The sequence below is a fragment of the Salvia splendens genome, chromosome 6 (genome assembly GCF_004379255.2).
Source record: "Salvia splendens isolate huo1 chromosome 6, SspV2, whole genome shotgun sequence".
Lineage (NCBI taxonomy): Eukaryota > Viridiplantae > Streptophyta > Magnoliopsida > Lamiales > Lamiaceae > Salvia > Salvia splendens.
In genome coordinates this window covers 6,374,104-6,392,014 of record NC_056037.1, presented here as the reverse complement: position 1 = coordinate 6,392,014, position 17,911 = coordinate 6,374,104, and the positions used below count along the sequence as shown (strand labels likewise).

The window sequence follows — 17,911 nt, the reverse complement described above, 5'->3', positions numbered from 1 at the left end:
TGCAATAGAATGCTAGATTGAAACACAATATCGAACAAATGTATCTACAATACGAGATTGAAACACAATATCAAACAGATGTATCAACCGAAGACATGTCAATGTCTACTAAAGAAAATAAAACAAATGCTTCAAGCAAACTAAGTAGTTGATAACATAAGAAAATGGGTAGCACAGCAATGCTTCAAGAAATATGAGCTGGTACAGTTGCCACTAGTTATACAAGCAGTTAGAAAGCGGCTGCAGAGATAGACATAACAAAACTTGTTTAGTGTGTCAAATTAGACTGACAATATGTGAGAGAACAATCGTGCAGAATCCCCTTCACATGGAAGGCAGACACAGTACCTCTGGTCAATTATCTTTTGCAAAAGAATAGAATATCTAATTCAAATATGTGCACATAGCAGTGGCCAAGAACTGAACTGCTATTGCTAGCCCTCAGTTTTCAGTGAAACTAACTCACTATCCTGTTGCTGGCCTCTTGGCCTCAAATTCCTAGGAAGCAATCTTCTAAACCTGTCAGGAAACCTGGAACATTGCATGAACAACACAAAATTGTATGAGTTTACAGTGGTAAAGCACTGAATGAAGCATGCCCAGAACATATGAAAATACAGTACAAAACAAAACACATTTGTAGGGAACGCAAATGATCAACAGAATTGATTATCTAATGAGTTATATTTATCCAGGATAGTTAAGGATTTAGTTTTGGGGAAGGGGTTTTTCCATTTTTACTTTCACGTCTTTCTAGCAGTCACTATGTCAAAAGGATGTTATGTTTGGGAGACTATAAGCAGAACAAGATGCAGTTCGGCGGGTGATCAATTGAAAGATTTTGACAGTTCTGACTTACAGATCGAATCTTTCATAAATGGCCCTCCGCACTGAAGAGTTGAGACCATAGGCTATTGAGTTGAAAAGGCCCTTAATACAAGTATCAGGAGGAGAGAGTTTAATAGAGGACGGAGAAGGTAGACTCATACGAGAAGTTTTATGAGTGTTGGAGATTTACCATAAGTGCAGCCATGCCAACATCAAGAACAGAAAGCCAAAAGATCTTATGACCTGGTTCGATAAAGTCATGCATACGGTTAATCGTGCCGAAGAACCATGATCCAATAAGAATAAGTGGATAGTAGCCCCACCGATTCAGTGCCTGTCAAGGAACGCAAGGGAAAAATGAGAACACTGTGCGCTCCAGAAGTATTTTCTTCTTTAAATGCATGTTCAGCAATACAGTATACATCTGCTTTTAATAATCAGAACACAGAAGTAGTGACTGTATTAGAATAAGTATGACATAATAACGAATTCACTTGGAGTGGAGTAAACAGACATAAAACATGTCTAAGATCCAAGGTGCTCAAAGCTATGGGACATTAAGAATATTATTTGTTCTATATATGGTATATAAGGTACGGTATACATTCATGCGAATAATATACTACTTGATAACTAGGCAATGGGCATGTATTTTATCTAGCTTGTTCCCAGTTTTTCTTCCACCAATAAGCTCACAGAAGATAATTTACCTTCATATCTGGTCGTGCATCTGACTGATAACCACGCTCTGACATTCCCACTGCCATCTGGAAAAAAAAGTCATAGCCACAACATGGGTTCATTCATCCAAACAGGAACATGTATGCCTCGGTCAAAATCCCACAAGCATACAGATAAAGCATGAGAAAAGAAGAATACAGGTTACTACATACACGAGTGGCATTTTTTAACATGCGTATCACTTGAAAATAGGTGAAGCCATTGAAAAGAATTGCACCCCACAGCGGTGCATAAAATGTTATAAATTGGACCACCTGCAGGTACAAACTAAGAGTTAGAGATGACTAGGGGGCTAAAAGAATATAAAGGTGTCATCTAAATACCAGATTCATTTTATAACAAAGTAACAATTCTTATAAACTAGTTGACTGTGAGATCAAAAAACAGATTCTTTATTGACAGATTTCATGATGATTCACATTATGTTATCACACAGACACACACCAGCACCATATTTGGTTTTCATTATCGAGAACAAAGATTACATATGACCTATGAAAGAAAACAGAAATGCTAACATGCGTCCATATTAACAAGTTGAAGTCATAATCAATTGCACATTAGATATAATTACAGCAAGAAACCCTTAACCCAGTTTATTTCAGTGCAACTGGAAAACATGCCAAGTTCCTGTAAACCCAAACAAAATCTTGCAGTGAATGGTAAACGAGCAAAATGAATAGGATTGGATTGAGATTCACTCATATTTATAATAAAAACATTATTCAGATTTCACAAGCAAAAGAGGAAAAATACTTACTCTTTCAGTATCATGTTTCTATTATTGTTTTAAGCAAATTCCAGATGTATCATAAAACAAACAAAATATAAAAATAAATCCATAAACGAATGGTAATGTAGCATACTAACGAGAAGAAATAAAAGTAAAAATGGTATCATGGATAAAGCCTCATATACTTGCCTGTCCTGTGAGACCTCTTTGTGCCCAACACCAAGCACCAACATGGCTTATATGACCATGATGGTGGTTGCCAATAGAACGAATTACTGTCATAACAACGGAAGTTCCTGGGACATTCATTCACTCCAATTAGCCCGAGAGAAAAGATACAAAAGCACATATTCCTAGTCATACTCCACTATATAAGAAATACACTAGGAAATGCTGTTACATATAAAGCATACCCCAAACATACAAATGAAACATCGGCTCTAAATCCTCCACATCAGTTTTATGTCTAACAACTGTTCGGTGCAGAGTGAAAGCAATTGTAGTGGTCCACAGGAAAGAAGCAACACAGAAAAAATGTGTCGCGTAGCCTTGAGCATAACAAAAGTACCCTTTTGAAGGATCCCTGCATATAACACATTCATTTTAACAACTAAAATGGGACGATCTTCATCCGTTTTATGGAGGATGGAAAAAATTGACTGCAAGAAGAATATAAGAGAAGTCATTACCCAATGATGCTGAAGAAGCTGCAGAACATGTCCTGCACCAGAAATTAATAATTAACTTGGCATTCTATATCATATACACAAGAAGATCAGAGTAAAGAAACCAGAAAGCTGAAAATTCACAAATAATGACCACCAATTGCACTGTAATGTGGAATTTAGAGGAAAAAGCACCAAATGGAACAAAATGGATCTCATACAGAAAACATCATATATTTTTTGATCAAACATCAACCGAACACTATTTTAATGTTAGTTATAAACAGAGCTGTGACATTACACAAAGAGGAACATATATCGGTGAACAAATTTCCTTTTAGTTTTGGAGCAAAAACACTAGTGTAACCTTGATTGGGCTGAAATTTAAAGCAAATGCCTTAAATAGTTCAATTTCATTAGCAATGTGCAGAACATATCATATTCAACCGAAAGCACCACACCTCGAGACCACAAAAACATAAAACCTTGCATCAAGCTAAAATTAATACTAGTAATAAGCTAAATTGATATTGTTCGTACTACTAAAAGCAATTACTGTAACCAAAACTAGCGAAAGAGTAACGCAACCTAATTTTAAGGGAAGAATAGTAGTAGATCACAAATAACAAAATGAGCAGGAACACTTACGGAGAGAGCGAGGAAGAACACGAGCTTGAAGGAAAACTTGCGGAGCTCCTTGAAGAGTAAATAGCAAAGGACTATGAAGCCGGAACCGACGAGCGAGAGGCTGGAGGCGCCGCTGTTGATTGCGGTCAATATACCGCGCTCCGTGGCCGTCAAGTTACCAGTAACAGCCTGCGCCGTGGCCATTGCATCAGTCGCTCGATCTCAGATAAAAATCTAAGAACTCAATCGGAAAACCTCCAGCATTCCATCCACAATCTGCTTTCTCGTCAGTTTCAATTTTCATAACATGCTTCTCCAGTAAGGTAAGAGTAAAGGGGAAATCGATTTCAAAAAGAAACATATGTATATATTCAATAATACTGATTGATTAATCATCAAGACGCTTTGGCCGAGTGGTTAAGGCGTGTGCCTGCTAAGTACATGGGGTTTCCCCGCGAGAGTTCGAATCTCTCAGGCGTCGTTTATTTTTTTTTACCTTATTTGAAAAAATATGTAAAGGTCATTTCTATTTTAATTTATTTGTTTGATACTAGTAATTTTTATGTCATTTCAAAAAATATGTAAAGGTCATTTCTATTTTGTTTATTTGTTTGATAGTACTCCGAATTAGTAATTTTTTGAAGTAATAGTAGTAGCAATTTCTTTATCAATCCAGGATATTGGGAATGGTATTTATTTACAAATTTGTTCAATTTTTATCTCTATTCTATTACTCTCAATATTTCTTTGTAATTTGTAGTTTTTGTACCAAACAATTTTTGGAACGTTAGCTCATTTCAACTCAAGAATATCTAACAAAAAAAAACCCTATCGATAAGCACAATGATGGAGCTCGGAGACTCGATTAAATGCAAACAATGGCATATTGCATTGAGTGTATGTATAGTATATAAGTATGTTACTACTACTAAATTTCTATTAGTGTTCAATAGGTAGGAGTAATATAATGTTTTATTTATTTTACCTATTTAACAAGTCTATATACACTATTATTGTTCAAAAATTAACACTAGCGTGATTTTTTATATGTGGCCGTCAAAGCCTTTGGCATTTTGTTTGATGGTAGTCATTATCGGCTTGATAACTTACGTTACGTGGTATAGATTTCCTCTCGAGCTTGAGCTTCAGAAGATAAAATAACACATCTAAACATATTCTTTCTATCAAAGTTTGCATTTCACCTGTCATGCATTATTTAACATCTCTTTATGAGTATTATTTGTTTGAATCTCATAACTTTGTTAAGTTTGTCAGTGTTTGGCAGGTTTTATATGCTTCTATATGACATGTGAAAGTCCAAGAACTCTAGCCGATGCATAATTTATCTTTCGGAAAGAGAGTTTTCCTCAACTCCAATATAGTTTTAATATCTATTTTTCCTCCCTGAAAAAATATAGAAAAACTTATAAAGTCTAAAGAGAGTAAAGGACTGGAATTACGAATTTTGGTCTGGAAATATCAACCGCCATTATACCACAATACGAAATACAAATAGTTGATTTCCTTCGCCTAAAACCACCACCCGCATTAACACTAACACAGCATGGTTCCCTTCTGTCTCAGCTTCGTCTCAATCTACGGCAGCTTCCTCCGCCGCTGCCTCGCCTCCGCCGGTCTCTCTTCTCAAAGCATAGACATAGACAGCGCCACCACCATCACCTTCTGGGGACCCACCGCCACCTCCAAACCTCCGCTGATCCTCCTCCACGGCTTCGGCCCTCACGGTATCTGGCAATGGCGGCCTCAGATCTGTTTCTTCTCCCGCCAATTCAGCGTCTACGTCCCCGATCTACTCTTCTTCGGCGGCTCCACCACCGAATCCACCGACAGGTCCGAGATTTTTCAGGCGACTTCCATTGCTAAACTCATGGAGAAGCTAGGGATTAGCAGGTAACAGCCAAATCCCCTTTGAGAGTAAACAAACTAGGTCAATTAGATCTGCAATTGGATTATTCATGAATTGAGATTTTAATTCACAAAGGTATTCAGTAGTCGGCACGAGCTACGGCGGACTGGTTGCGTACCGCATGGCGTCGATGTGGCCGGAGAGGGTTGAGAAGGTGGTGATCGCTAGCTCCGCGGCGAACATGCGGCGGATGGATCATGTGGAGCTGATGAAGAGAGCGAAAGTGGACAAGGTTGACGATTTGTTGCTGCCTAGCTCCGCCTCACAGCTGCGGAAGTTGCTCGCTTTGTCCGTTTTCCGGCGACTGTTTATGCCGGATTTCATCCTCAACGATTTCATCGACGTGAGTCAAATCTGATATATTCATTTGAATTTGCTTTCAAAATCTGTTATTAAGATGATTCTCCGTATCTCAAAACTTGCATAAAATATCCTTAGTTCTTCACAGTATGCATTTTGGTTTAATTCAATTGCTATTTCACCTTCTCAAATTAATATATACTCTACGGAGTTTTCAATTACTCTAATAATGGAATTGTGATTGTGTGAATTTGAGAATTTCATAATCTCACAATTAATAATCTAGAAGAGTTGATATGTTCTTTAAAATTTATAATTAGCGGATGATCAACTACAATATTTTTAGATATGGAGTACTTATTTCATTTTCACTAAAATGTTGGTTACTGGAATAAATTGCAAGTATAAAAAAAAGGTAAGTGAGTAGCTAGGATGTGGTTGGATATTACTACCTGCTCAAATTAATGATACATCAATACTTTTTTTTTATTCAAGTACTTTTCTCTTAGATATTTTAATTATTAGGTGATCTAATTTGACTAGCTTGTCCAAAGAACCACGAGTCATTAGTTAGCAACTACAAAAACAATGAGTACTCATGATTTTAATATAAATATAGTTGCTATTAATATAAATATATTTTTCTTAATGTATATTCCTAATTATTTTACTGGACGAATGTTTGTAATAATAATAAAAAGTTTGGAAATGGCCTCGCCCCAGAAATTGTATAGCGAAAATAGGGAGGAGAAGCTGGAACTCTTGAAAGGATTAACTCTTGGACAGGATGATGCTGGAATCCTTTGCCCCCTCTCTCAGGTACATGTAATTATAGTATATATAGAGCAAAATGTCATGTTATATATAGTAAGTGAGTATCATTTGTGTACGTATTGTTCTCGTTTAGTCTAAGTTGGCATGCCTTAAAAATAATCATGAATGCCATTAATTTCCCAAATTACATAAAACTCATATTTGGATTTATCCATTTTCATTATAACTTCAAAATTGAATAAAAAAACAAATTGAGATTTGGTTTTTATGCAATTTGAAGAATTATTGATGTCAATACGGTATAAAAATTAATCAAATGAAAAAAACTTTCCAATGTGGACTAAACGAGAGCCGTGAGCACAAATAGAGAGGAAGGGCTTAAGCCTTAAGCCCTCAATGAATTCTTTTTTAACACTATTTTCTTTTATAAATTTTTTGGAATATATCTAAATTTAGTATACATTATACCATCTCCAACCATACACCAAACTCAAACCCATTTTTGGTGTTTTTTGTGAAACAACACCAAATATGGTGTTACTGCAAAAATTCTGTGAGACAAAGTCTCAAAAATTGTGTAAATTTTAAATTTAGTGTAAATGGTTGGAGTAAAACTACTTTTTAGTGTGACGTATACTTAAAAATGGGTTTGAGTTTGGTGCAAATGGTTGAAGATGGTCTTATTGTGTAAAATCCCTTACAAATGATTTAAAACACCCAAAAATATACTTGTGAAACAAAATTTATAAATTTCAGCCCATATCGATATTTTTTTCCTACGTCCGCCCCTGTTTGTCTCTGTAGCATAACATTTTTCTATATGATTCCATGATGGTGATGAAACTTGTTTGTTGGAAATGTGCAGAAAGTGTTGATTGTGTGGGGAGAGCATGACAAGATATTTTTACTAGAGAAAGCGGTTGAACTCGAAAAGTATGTCAACCAATAATATTTTAGAATTATAACAAAAAAACCCAAAAATTATATTGGAAGATTATATAATATATACTCTGTAAATGCAGATTGCTAGGTGAAAATGCGAGATTAGAAGTTATACCGAATACGTCGCACATTCCCCAACTTGAAGATTCAGGGCAGTTCAACAATATTGTCATTAATTTCTTTCGTGACTTGTCATGATTTTGTTTCATATACTGCAATTACAACCAAACTACTCGCTTCGCAATATTTTACGTATGATGATAGAGGTTATATAATATTTATCCTATCATTTATTATGTATAGAATATTCAATCCAAAATCTTTCCCACTTTTAGTCGTTAAATATTCCAACATAATCAAACGTGATACAACCCTTTTTCCCCAAATTCCCCTTTCATGATGGAGAAATCCAAGAACAGAATAGGGAATATTGAATTGGCCCACCCACAACTAGAAAATGGGGAACGACACGATTCTACAAAATATGAATGCTAAATTAATGTGGTGCACAAATTTATTACTATAAATTAGGAGTGATTACAAAAATTCAGGTGGATCGTAACTTTAGAGGGCAATTTTTATTGAAAGTCTGAAACATCATTTGTCATTTTAAGTGGTTACAAAATATAACGCGGATGCTCAATCCAATCCCGTCCTGATGCGTTGCAAGCATTCCATCCCCCACCCCACGTATTACTCGGTCGAGGGGGCTGTCCCTGTAGAGAGAAAGCGTGCTACCAATATAGCTTCACGAAGAAGGTAAACCGCTCTTAATTACAACTGCGGCTGCTGCCACTTACAACATATTCTTGTCTATTTTCCTATGATCTTGACACCCTTGTCTAGTTCAATTACTATTGTTCTGTGAAATCACCTGCCCAAATTCTAGGAAGAGTTGGGCATCTGATGTGCTCATGGAAGGGCAGTTGATCAAGTGAGCAGTCTTGAGATTTGCATACTCATCCACGTAGCACTTGCCCTTGCCAGACGGGAGAGCCACCGGAGGCATCAGTTTTGCATCCGGAAGGGGCACTAGGCTCCCGAGCACACGAACCACCTCATGCATCGTTGGCCTATCCGAGGGCTGTCGCTTTGTGCACAACAGAGCGAGCTGAAACACCTTCTTTATATCCCCGAGATCAGAGTACGTCTCCGTGATCTCAGGGTCCACAGTTTCCATCACTGAGTTGTTTGCTGCCTTCTCCAGAATCTGATCACCAAAACATTCTTTCAAGATACGAAATCCTTAATTTTCTGTTGTTATTAAAAGGTAGAAAAACTGACCAGTTGATGGAGATTGGACTCGTTGTTGACGGCTTTCCATCCAGTGAGCAGCTCGAGTAGGACAATCCCATAGCTATAGACATCAGATTTCTCCGTTAGACGGTTTGTCCGAGCATATTCAGGATCGATGTAGCCAATAGTCCCCATCAAAAGCGTCGAAGTGTGAGTCTTGGATGTGCATAGGCTCTTGGCAATGCCAAAATCTGTGAGATGAGCTCCATAGTCCTTGTCGAGCAGAATGTTGGAAGACTTCACATCCCTGTGGATAATCCGAGGGCTACAATCGTGGTGAAGATATGCGAGCCCCTGTGCAGCGCCTAGTGCAATGCGGAGACGAGTGTTCCATTCAAGTTTCTTCTTTTTTGTAGTTCCTGCAAGATAGCATTTTTTTTCCAAGATTCGACGAGTCTAGGTAATAGGTACTATAGATTATGATCTAATGCAACAGAGCTTTACCGTGGAGGACATCCCAGAGGCTTCCTTTTTCCATGTAGTCGTAGAACAGAAGGTATCCGGAAGGGGAGAGCGAGTATCCTTGCAGACTAACGAGATTGCGATGCTTGATGCTCCCCACCGTGTTCAGCTCCGTCTCAAATTCTTTCAGACACTGTGGGTAGTGAGAGTAGAGTTTCTTGACAGCCACAGGTCTACAGTTCTTCAGGACACATTTGTACACAGTGCTCGACGCTCCATAGCCAATAACATATTTCTCGCTCAAATTCTCCGTCATCCTCATTATGTCTTCGTACACGTGAAGAGCCATGTTCATATGAAGGATAACGAGCTTTGGAGACGAGTAATTAACTGTACAAGAGACAAATCTATCAATGAGAATATATTTCGCGTTTACTATGATGATAGGGAAACATAAGATGGTGAACCTAGTTTAACAGGAGGCCCGACTGTAAAAGGCTTTGGATGGTGGGGACGACAAGCTGCAATCAGGATCATGAGAAGAATCACTATGGCACCGAGGGCTATTCCAAGAATAGCTGCTTTAGAAATCGATACTGCAAGGCGAAATGTGGTGCTACTATTAGCCATTAGTTATAGCACCATAAGGTTTGGAAAGTCATTTTCTTTCGATTTCACGCTCTCACCTCGCTCAGTGGGATGAGGCGTACGGCAGTTTGAGCTGAGCCAATAGCCACAGAATCCCGGATTGCCTACGAAACTGAACGAGGAAAGAGCCAAGGAGTAGAATTAATAGCTAAATTAGAGTCCCGGTTTTAAGGTCTAAGGAACTTGAGGAATATCTGACCTCTCGGGTGGAAACCTAGAGAAGTTTTTGGCTGTGGGAATAAGTCCGACAAGATTGTTGTATGAGACGTTCCTGTAACCATGAGAGTGTCAGGCCCTGTAACTGCATTACACGTTTAACAAGTTAAACATAGTTTTGACAGTGAACCCACAGCACAGCAAGACTGAGGCAGTTGGCAAGCGACATCACATCGCCGGATATATTGTTGTATTCCAGCTTCCTGCGAACAAGTCGTAAAATGACTGTTTAAGAAAATAATAATGATGAAAGATAGCGCGCAAACACACACACACACACACACACTGCTCTTACAGCATGAAGAGATTTTGAAGCTGGCTAAGCTCTTCCGGAATTTGACCTGAGAGGTGATTATTTGAGAGATCTCTGCCCAAAAAAGGAATAATATTTAATGCATTGCAACTAGAAAAGATTAATACTGTATATGATTATTTGTAACGTTTGAGCATATACTAATATACTTCCTTACATCTCCATAATGCTTCTCAAATTGCCAAACTCAGCCGGTATGTAGCCCGTCAAAGAATTATAGCTTAAATTACTGCAAAAAAGCAAACACTGTCAAATTTGAAAAAGTCTTGCAACTTCAAACCGAATACTGACGACTCACAGTTTCAAAAGATGTTCCAAGTCGCCAAGAGAGGAGGGCATGTCACTGCTGATCTTATTATTTGAGAGGTCTCTGCCGGATCAATCAAAAATTGAGATACAATACACGAGGGCCTTATTTGTTCAATGAGTGAAGCTGTGAAGGTAGTACTTACAGTGTATCCAGATTGCCAATACGAGACAGCTCGATGGGAATGGGGCCTCTGAGATTGTTGGAGGATAGGTTCCTATCCAATGAAAGTAAAGAGTGAAACTCAGAAATATTTGCAACCAGATAAATGATATGATCAAACTTAGCTAAACATAGAGAGATGATGAAATTGGAGTAAGCAGGAGGAACTCACAAATACGTCATGCTTTCAAGCTTTTGAAACGCCAAGGGAACAGTTCCATTCAATTTGTTTCCATGCACGTTGCTGTAGTGTTATCAAATTAGAATGTAAAATTACCAACCTATAAATGCAAGGAATATTTTTAATGCAAGAATAATGAGATTCAAGCTGAGATAGATACTCACAGGTTATTAAGGTTTGTACAAGAGCTGAGATTATTTGGTATTGGCCCCTCCAACTGATTATTAGCTACATTTCTGCAAGTACGAGCTGAAACAAGTGACTCTTCGTATCAACAAAGATCAGTCTAAGATGACTGTTTGAATGAAGAACTTACAGGTCAAATAAATCTGTTAGCTTCCCAAGTTCTGGGGGAATACGCCCTGTGAGCTGATTATCGTTCAATTCCCTTAACAAATGAAAGAAGGTATTAGAACCGATGATTGGAGAAAAGCTTTATCGTATCCTTAGGAGTTGAGATACATACAGATAGTGAAGTTTTGTCATATTTCCAAGCTCTGGGGGAATTGATCCTGTCAGCTTGTTAGCGTGAAGATACCTTTTCGAGATGATGAGTAAATGCACAAAACATTACATAATGTCATCTAATCTGATCGAACGCCACGGTAAGTAGACTTCAGTTACTTACAGTTTCTCGGTGTAAGTTAAATTTCCAAGAATTGAAGGGATCGTTCCACTCAATATATTAAAACTTAGGTCCCTGAAATAATGTAGTATAAATTTGTAATTCAAACGTGAGAAAAACAAGGAACGTGGTGGAAACGAGAATGAAAGGTGCTTACAGAACTGCTAATGCTTGCATTAGGCCAATAACTGATGGAATCTGCCCAGAGAAATGGTTATTCTGCAAGGACCTAAAACAACAAGGATTTGTTAGGCATCAAATATTTTCAATGCATCATAAAGTAAGCCGCCACAAACCTAACGAAAGGGAAAAACTTACAAGGTAGCAACTTGAAGAAATCCAATATTGAATGGAATGTCTCCCGTGAAATTGTTGTACGACAAATCCCTAACATCAACACACAATATTTACCTTAATTACATCAACCATGTTTCATAATCGGAATAAGCTGCCAGTCAGATACATACAAAACCTGGAACGAAGTGCAGTTGCCGATGTTTTCAGGAATCGAACCACTCAAGCTATTATTTCTAACATCACTGGCAAATTAAAGATAGACACTCCTCAGAAAGTGTGAAAAATGTTGGAAGAGATTTAATTTATTTGAGGAGGACGGATAACTTACAAATACCACAGTCCGGTTAGCTGGCACATATCTGGAGATAATGAACCTTGGAGGTTGTTACCTCTAAGTCCCCTAAACCAAAAGCAAAAAGAGGAAATAAAACGACCTTTCTTTATATAAGATGGAGCGATAAAACTTAAAAAGCTAAAGTAAAGAGAATTAAACTCACAGGTATTGAAGAACTTCATTCCAGTATAACAATCTTGGTATTTCTCCGCTGAACCTATTCTGAGCCAAATCCCTGGAGCAGGAAAAGGGAGAAGTTCATCACAAATTATCGCCATCGTAGTCGAAAAGAGAGGGATATCAAATTTTAATGGCACTCACAGAATTTTCAAGTTAGGAATCTGTGAGAGTGTTGAAGGGATAGGACCGATTAACTGATTATTTTTCAGAACCCTGTCATATATTACAGGTGATGAACGCAATAGTAAGAAAATAAATTAGATGCAAGTAAATTTGAATATCAAAAAATTGCAATTCAATTGGACTTACAGAGTCTCTAGTTGCTTAAGCTTTGAAATTGAGAAGGGAATATCTCCAAAGAGCTCATTGAATGATAGGTCCCTGTCAGTAATGCAATAAGATCAAGATCATCATTAAATTTGAATGCAAAGAGGTTTTAGCTCAATCCTTCAGATTTTTCCAAAGCATCTCAGCTTTTTAATCTAAATTTTACAGATATGAAGATATGAACTTACAAGCTCTCTAAAGAAGAGCAATCCCCAATCTCATCCGGGATTTGGCCGGAGAGTTGATTCGCCCTTAAGTCACTATTTTGAGATGCAAAAACATGGAATTAGATTGCTAAAGACTTACTACAAATTATGCAAAGTGGAAAATAAATTTTTTTAAAAAAAGTGGTGTACTAGTAACTTACATAGAAACCAGGCTTTTTAGCTGCCCTATAGCAGGTGAAATTTCCCCATCAAGATTCAAGCCTGAAAGGTTTCTGCAACAAATATTTGAAGAATGATAAACTGAAATCTAAAACAATCTATACAACAAAGAATTAGCAAACATACTAACTGAAATATGAAGAAAAAAAAACTTACAGTGAAACCACATTGAAGGTGGCATTATCACAACCGATTCCTCTCCAAACACAATAGTCTGAAGATGGAGCGTCAGTCCAGTCATAGAGCACGTTATCAACATCTCTAAAAGACTTCTTTACTTCCAGCAAAACAATACCTTATCCACAAAGTTCAAGAAAAAATTAAGCCAATAAAATAGTATCAAATAGGAAAAGAATGTCTTCTCTGGTAATTGTTCACCATCAAAATAAAATACTACTAAGTAGTAAGTACTCCCTACTAGATTAAAAAACTCTCACACACAATTGAAGGTTAAGTGATGGAACAGAGATTTGTTAAGTCGTAAGCTAATAAAGACAAAAAAAAACACAAGGTTTAAGGTGTGACTATGACGTGATTATGCAATAAGGCCAAACAGTATGCTAAAAGTTAGACAGTAATTAAATGATTAAAATATTAAACTCCAATTCCATGCCCTAAAATAAGCCAAGAATGATGACATGACACAAGTTCTAAAAAGGGCAACCAACACTCACCATCGCCATGACACTCCACAGAAGCAAAGCTCAGCAGCAACAGCAGAAATCCAAGAACAAATCTTTTGCAAGAACCAGCCATAACCCACTTCTCATAGATAGAATTATAATGTACTAGCTATCTAGACCTCCAAGATGAGATTTTTTTTATAGGTATAACGTAAAGTGACAAATGGGGAAGTTGGATATGAAGGCAAAAGGTCGGAGTCTTGGATTCACCGATGAGTGAAAGAGTGATAGGGAGAGAGTAAAAGGAGGAAGATGGTGAACAGGAATATAATTACAAATGGTGCAAAGATTGTTGAAAAATGTGCAATGGAAAGAAAGGGCAGGCTGTGGCTTTAGTCATGTTCAATCACATCCTATTGCCAGACAGCCCTGCAGAGAGAGGGGTATGTGTTGAGAGAGAGATGGAAATAGTGCTTGTAAGTAAATGTGGAGAGAGAAAGATGCGAATGTGGAAAAAGGAAAGAGGAATCGTGAATTATTTATTAAGAGGGAAAAGGTTGAAAAACCATCTGCCAAGTTTCTGCTGCACCTCTCCATCGACTCTACTCTCCCATCAGTCATCCTCTTCTCTCTCTCACGAGTAAATTCCTCAACAACTAGGAGCATCTCCAATGACGGTGTCAACGTAGGCACGCCGATTTTTCGCGGATGCCGGTGCTGAGGCCGAACCATTGTAGCCGGCGTCAGCTAAACCGGCGTCAAAATCGGCGCGCCTACGCCGATTCTTGGACTGACGCCGACTCTCACGGCGCCATTGTAGCCCCTGAATCGGCGTCAGAATTTTGTTTTTTTTTTTAAATTTTTCGAAACACTATATATACGCGCTTTGGACGTCATTTTCATTCGCACCACTTGTATTAACGAGTACTCTCTCTATCTTAATTTCTGTACAAGATCAACAACGAGAAATGGAGAACAACTACGAAGGTACCCCAGTGACGACCGGGTCTCAGACTCCCCTGACTCCCGGGGGAGGGTAGCAGACTCCCCCGGCTCCCGTGGGAGGTGGTTGGCCTCCGATGACCGGGTACTACAACATGTACCCGTGGCAGCAGATGATGCCACCTATGGTCGCCGGGGAAAGTTTGCCGGCTTGGCAGGGGGTACCGCCAATGCAGCCCCCTATGCAGATGATGTCGGGGTGGGCACCCGGGATGCAGACGCCGGCGCAGCAGATGATGCCACCGCCGCAGGGGACGCCCGAGGGGGAAACGTCTATCGGTCGGCTTTTGATTTTTCCACCGGTTCTTCGCACACATCGACCCCAACGGATGCACAGTACACGCCGTTTGATAGCTTCTCCTTAGAGGAGTTGGGTTTTGATATTAACGAGGTTCCGGAAACCCCCATTCCAAGCCGGGGAGTAGGGCGGGTCGGAGAGCCCCTAAGAAGAAGGGCAAGGCCAAGAAGGTCGGCGAGTCGTTGCAGCCGGTTGAGGATAGCGGGGTCCGGAGGAAGTGGACGGACGCGGAGAACGTTGCACTGGCCAAGGCGTGGGTGAGTGTCTGCGATGATCCTCTCGTTTCGAACAACCAGAGGATCGTCAACTTGCGGGCCAAGGTAGCCGCAGCCTACAGGGCATTTTGCCCTGAAGGGAGACCGCGCACCGGGGAGGAGTGCCGGAAATGCTGGGACCGAATCAGGTCTGCCGTCTCTCGATTTTCGGGTATGTACGCCAACGCCCTCCGCATGCGGACCAGTGGCCAAACAGAGGAGAACTACAGGAGGATTGCGGAGAGAGCCTACCCGGATCCCGGGAAGTACTACTACTTCACCTACTGGACCTCCTACCTTGTGCTCCACGAGTCGGAGAAATTCCGGGCAGGTGTCGAGGCTGGCTGCCCGAAGAAGCAGAAACTGAACTATACCGGTGAGTATAGCGGCAGCAGCGGTGGTTCCCACGACCTCCCTGAGACGGCCCAGGAGCTCCCGACCCCTCGTTCGTTCGGTCGCCGACCTCGCCCGGTTGGCCAAAGGCGGGCGCAACGAGAAGCGAGGGGGGTCGCCCCGAGTTCCCCTCCCCCGGAGGTCCAGTCGGCATCCCCCCTCGGCAGGTCCATCGATTAGCTCAAATTCTTCGCGCGTCAACAAACGCGCGCTCAAATGGTGAAGACCTTAGCCGACTTCCGGACGGCGGTGGACCCCGAGTAGAAGACTTATCTTCGCGTATTGCTCCAGAGCATGCGTGAAGAATTGGAGGGGTTTCAGAGGGATACCGGCAGGAGTAGCGGCGGCGTTGGGGGCGACGGAGACGACGGAGGCGGCGGCGGCGACGACGAAGGGCTGGGCGACGACGGAGGCGAGGACGGCGGCGAGGAGTGATTTTTTATGTATTTTTTTTGTACTTTTTAATTTTTGTATTTTTTTTACTTAATGTACTTTTTTATAAATTATTGTACTTTTTTATAAATTTTAATATTATTATTCAATTTTCCTGTATTTGTCTCGTAAATTAAATTCCGTATGTTGCTACGATTGTAAATTAAATTATATAATTGTTATTAGTGATGTGGATAGGCTATGGGAGGGCTATTGCATGTCCAGATGATGTGGCAGGAGGATTTTAGTGCAGATGATGTGGCAGTGGGAAGGATATGGGAGGGCTATTGCATGTCCAGAACCATTGGAGATGCTCTAAGTAGCACTGTCAAAATCTTACAAAAAAATTAAAAAATATTGTCACAATGAACTAACCTTAAACATAATCGCATATCATATTTTTTCTAATTAAAAGACCCTTCAGCCTTTAAAGGGCATTACGATCATATCAAATTAAAATATGAAGTGGCGGCCTGCATGGTGCACTACATGTACTGCTAATTACTGTTCACCTGTCGAGATTTGACGTCTGTGAGTCAGCCGTCAGGCGTCATGATACAATATACATCACATATACACGCCACATATACAATACTCCATTTGTTATTTATCAAATTTCAAAAATTTCACAAACTTTATTTTCACTCTTCACTCTCCCACCCCTCCTAAAAATTTCACAAACTTTATTTTCACTCTTCATTCTCTCTGCTCCCCTCTGTAAAAATCTCTCTTGCATGAATGGCGCCAAAACGGGAGCACACTAGATCCTCAGGCGCATCGTCATCACGAAATTCGTCTCATCGTAAAAAAGAACCACACCACCGCCATCGCCACAACCACAGCGACCATCGAGACATGCACCGGAGGTCATCCATGTGGATGAAGAAACCTGGGATTTCCGAGATCCTCGCCTAGATTTTTTCGTCCCCGAAGATGAATATAGTAAGTTATGTTTTTAATTCCATCAGTACATTGGGCTTTCGGTGATAGAAATTGATTTTTAATCCTCAGTTTGTGATTTAGGGCTCCAGAAATTGATTTTTTTTAATTTTTTTTTTGATGTTTTGGTTTGATTTTTTATTGTCCGATTTTTGTTTTCCTTAATAGGGGAAGAACCTAGAAAGTTTTCAGTTGCTTTCCATCATGGAGGTTTATTCTTCTTTACCAAAGATGAGAAAAAGTATGTTGTTGGGTATTTGATATTCTTCAATTTCTGTAACATAAACCAATTCGAGCTCATAGACCTCTCGAGTATGGTGTTAAAGTTGAAGTATAATAGGAAGATGATATGTGAGTTCTATTATTGTGATCCAAAGTACAGTCATGACTGCGAGGGGGTTTTAATAGGCGGCCCTTTGATGCCCATCCCTTTGATGCCCATTGTTGAGGATACACATCTAAAGGATTTCCTCAAAGTGGTGGCTACTACGACAAAGCTAGTTCACATTTACGTTGTGGAGATAACTCAGGCTGCCACTATACTGAAAAAGATGAAAGATGAAGCGCAAGAGCTTCTCAGATTCAGGGCGTCGAAACCCCCAAGAGTTATTATTGAAGAGATTGAAGAAACCGAGCCAAATGTGGCAAAGCAAAAACCCAAAATGAATAGTAGGCAGGGGGATCAGTTGCAAGGGCACCGGAGTAAGCCTTTGATGATTGGCTGGTATGATAGGGATGTTGAGTTCGAGCAATATCTTA

General features: G+C 39.6%; 3 protein-coding genes and 1 non-coding gene across 5 annotated transcripts; 2 read left to right on the top strand and 2 right to left on the bottom strand.

The window, feature by feature from the left end:
- Positions 1-81: 81 nt before the first annotated feature.
- On the bottom strand, positions 82-3,900 carry LOC121809818 (G-protein coupled receptor 1-like). 2 transcript variants are annotated; one of them, XR_006052309.1, is made up of 10 exons: positions 3,616-3,900; positions 2,992-3,023; positions 2,716-2,885; positions 2,492-2,598; positions 1,722-1,823; positions 1,539-1,595; positions 1,019-1,162; positions 860-930; positions 349-531; positions 82-240 (listed from the first exon to the last, which is right to left on the bottom strand). XR_006052309.1 is itself a non-coding variant. In XM_042210623.1 (9 exons), exons 1-9 carry the CDS (start codon positions 3,796-3,798, stop codon positions 435-437), a joined length of 963 nt encoding a protein of 320 aa, XP_042066557.1. In that variant the 5' UTR covers positions 3,799-3,900; the 3' UTR covers positions 82-434. The 2 variants fall into 2 exon arrangements, 1 of the variants encoding a protein (XP_042066557.1); XM_042210623.1 differs by having other exon boundaries at positions 82-531.
- Positions 3,901-3,993: 93 nt separating this feature from the next.
- Positions 3,994-4,075, top strand: TRNAS-GCU. The gene has a single exon. It is a non-coding gene; the product is annotated as a tRNA-Ser (tRNA).
- A 1,073-nt stretch (positions 4,076-5,148) lies between these two features.
- Positions 5,149-7,795, top strand: LOC121807446 (pimeloyl-[acyl-carrier protein] methyl ester esterase-like). Its single transcript, XM_042207680.1, has 5 exons — positions 5,149-5,505; positions 5,597-5,864; positions 6,545-6,640; positions 7,461-7,528; positions 7,618-7,795. Exons 1-5 carry the CDS (start codon positions 5,159-5,161, stop codon positions 7,733-7,735), a joined length of 897 nt encoding a protein of 298 aa, XP_042063614.1. The 5' UTR covers positions 5,149-5,158; the 3' UTR covers positions 7,736-7,795.
- A 227-nt stretch (positions 7,796-8,022) lies between these two features.
- LOC121807123 (LRR receptor-like serine/threonine-protein kinase ERECTA) lies at positions 8,023-14,367 on the bottom strand. Its single transcript, XM_042207320.1, has 27 exons — positions 13,886-14,367; positions 13,368-13,506; positions 13,193-13,264; positions 13,014-13,085; positions 12,808-12,879; positions 12,640-12,711; positions 12,482-12,553; positions 12,313-12,384; positions 12,155-12,226; positions 12,006-12,074; positions 11,845-11,916; positions 11,691-11,762; positions 11,529-11,600; positions 11,379-11,450; positions 11,227-11,298; positions 11,054-11,125; positions 10,865-10,936; positions 10,711-10,782; positions 10,570-10,641; positions 10,395-10,466; positions 10,234-10,302; positions 10,083-10,154; positions 9,922-9,995; positions 9,703-9,831; positions 9,278-9,625; positions 8,822-9,192; positions 8,023-8,747 (listed from the first exon to the last, which is right to left on the bottom strand). The coding sequence occupies exons 1-27, from the start codon at positions 13,965-13,967 to the stop codon at positions 8,385-8,387; spliced, it is 2,940 nt and encodes a 979-aa protein (XP_042063254.1). The 5' UTR covers positions 13,968-14,367; the 3' UTR covers positions 8,023-8,384.
- Positions 14,368-17,911: the final 3,544 nt, after the last annotated feature.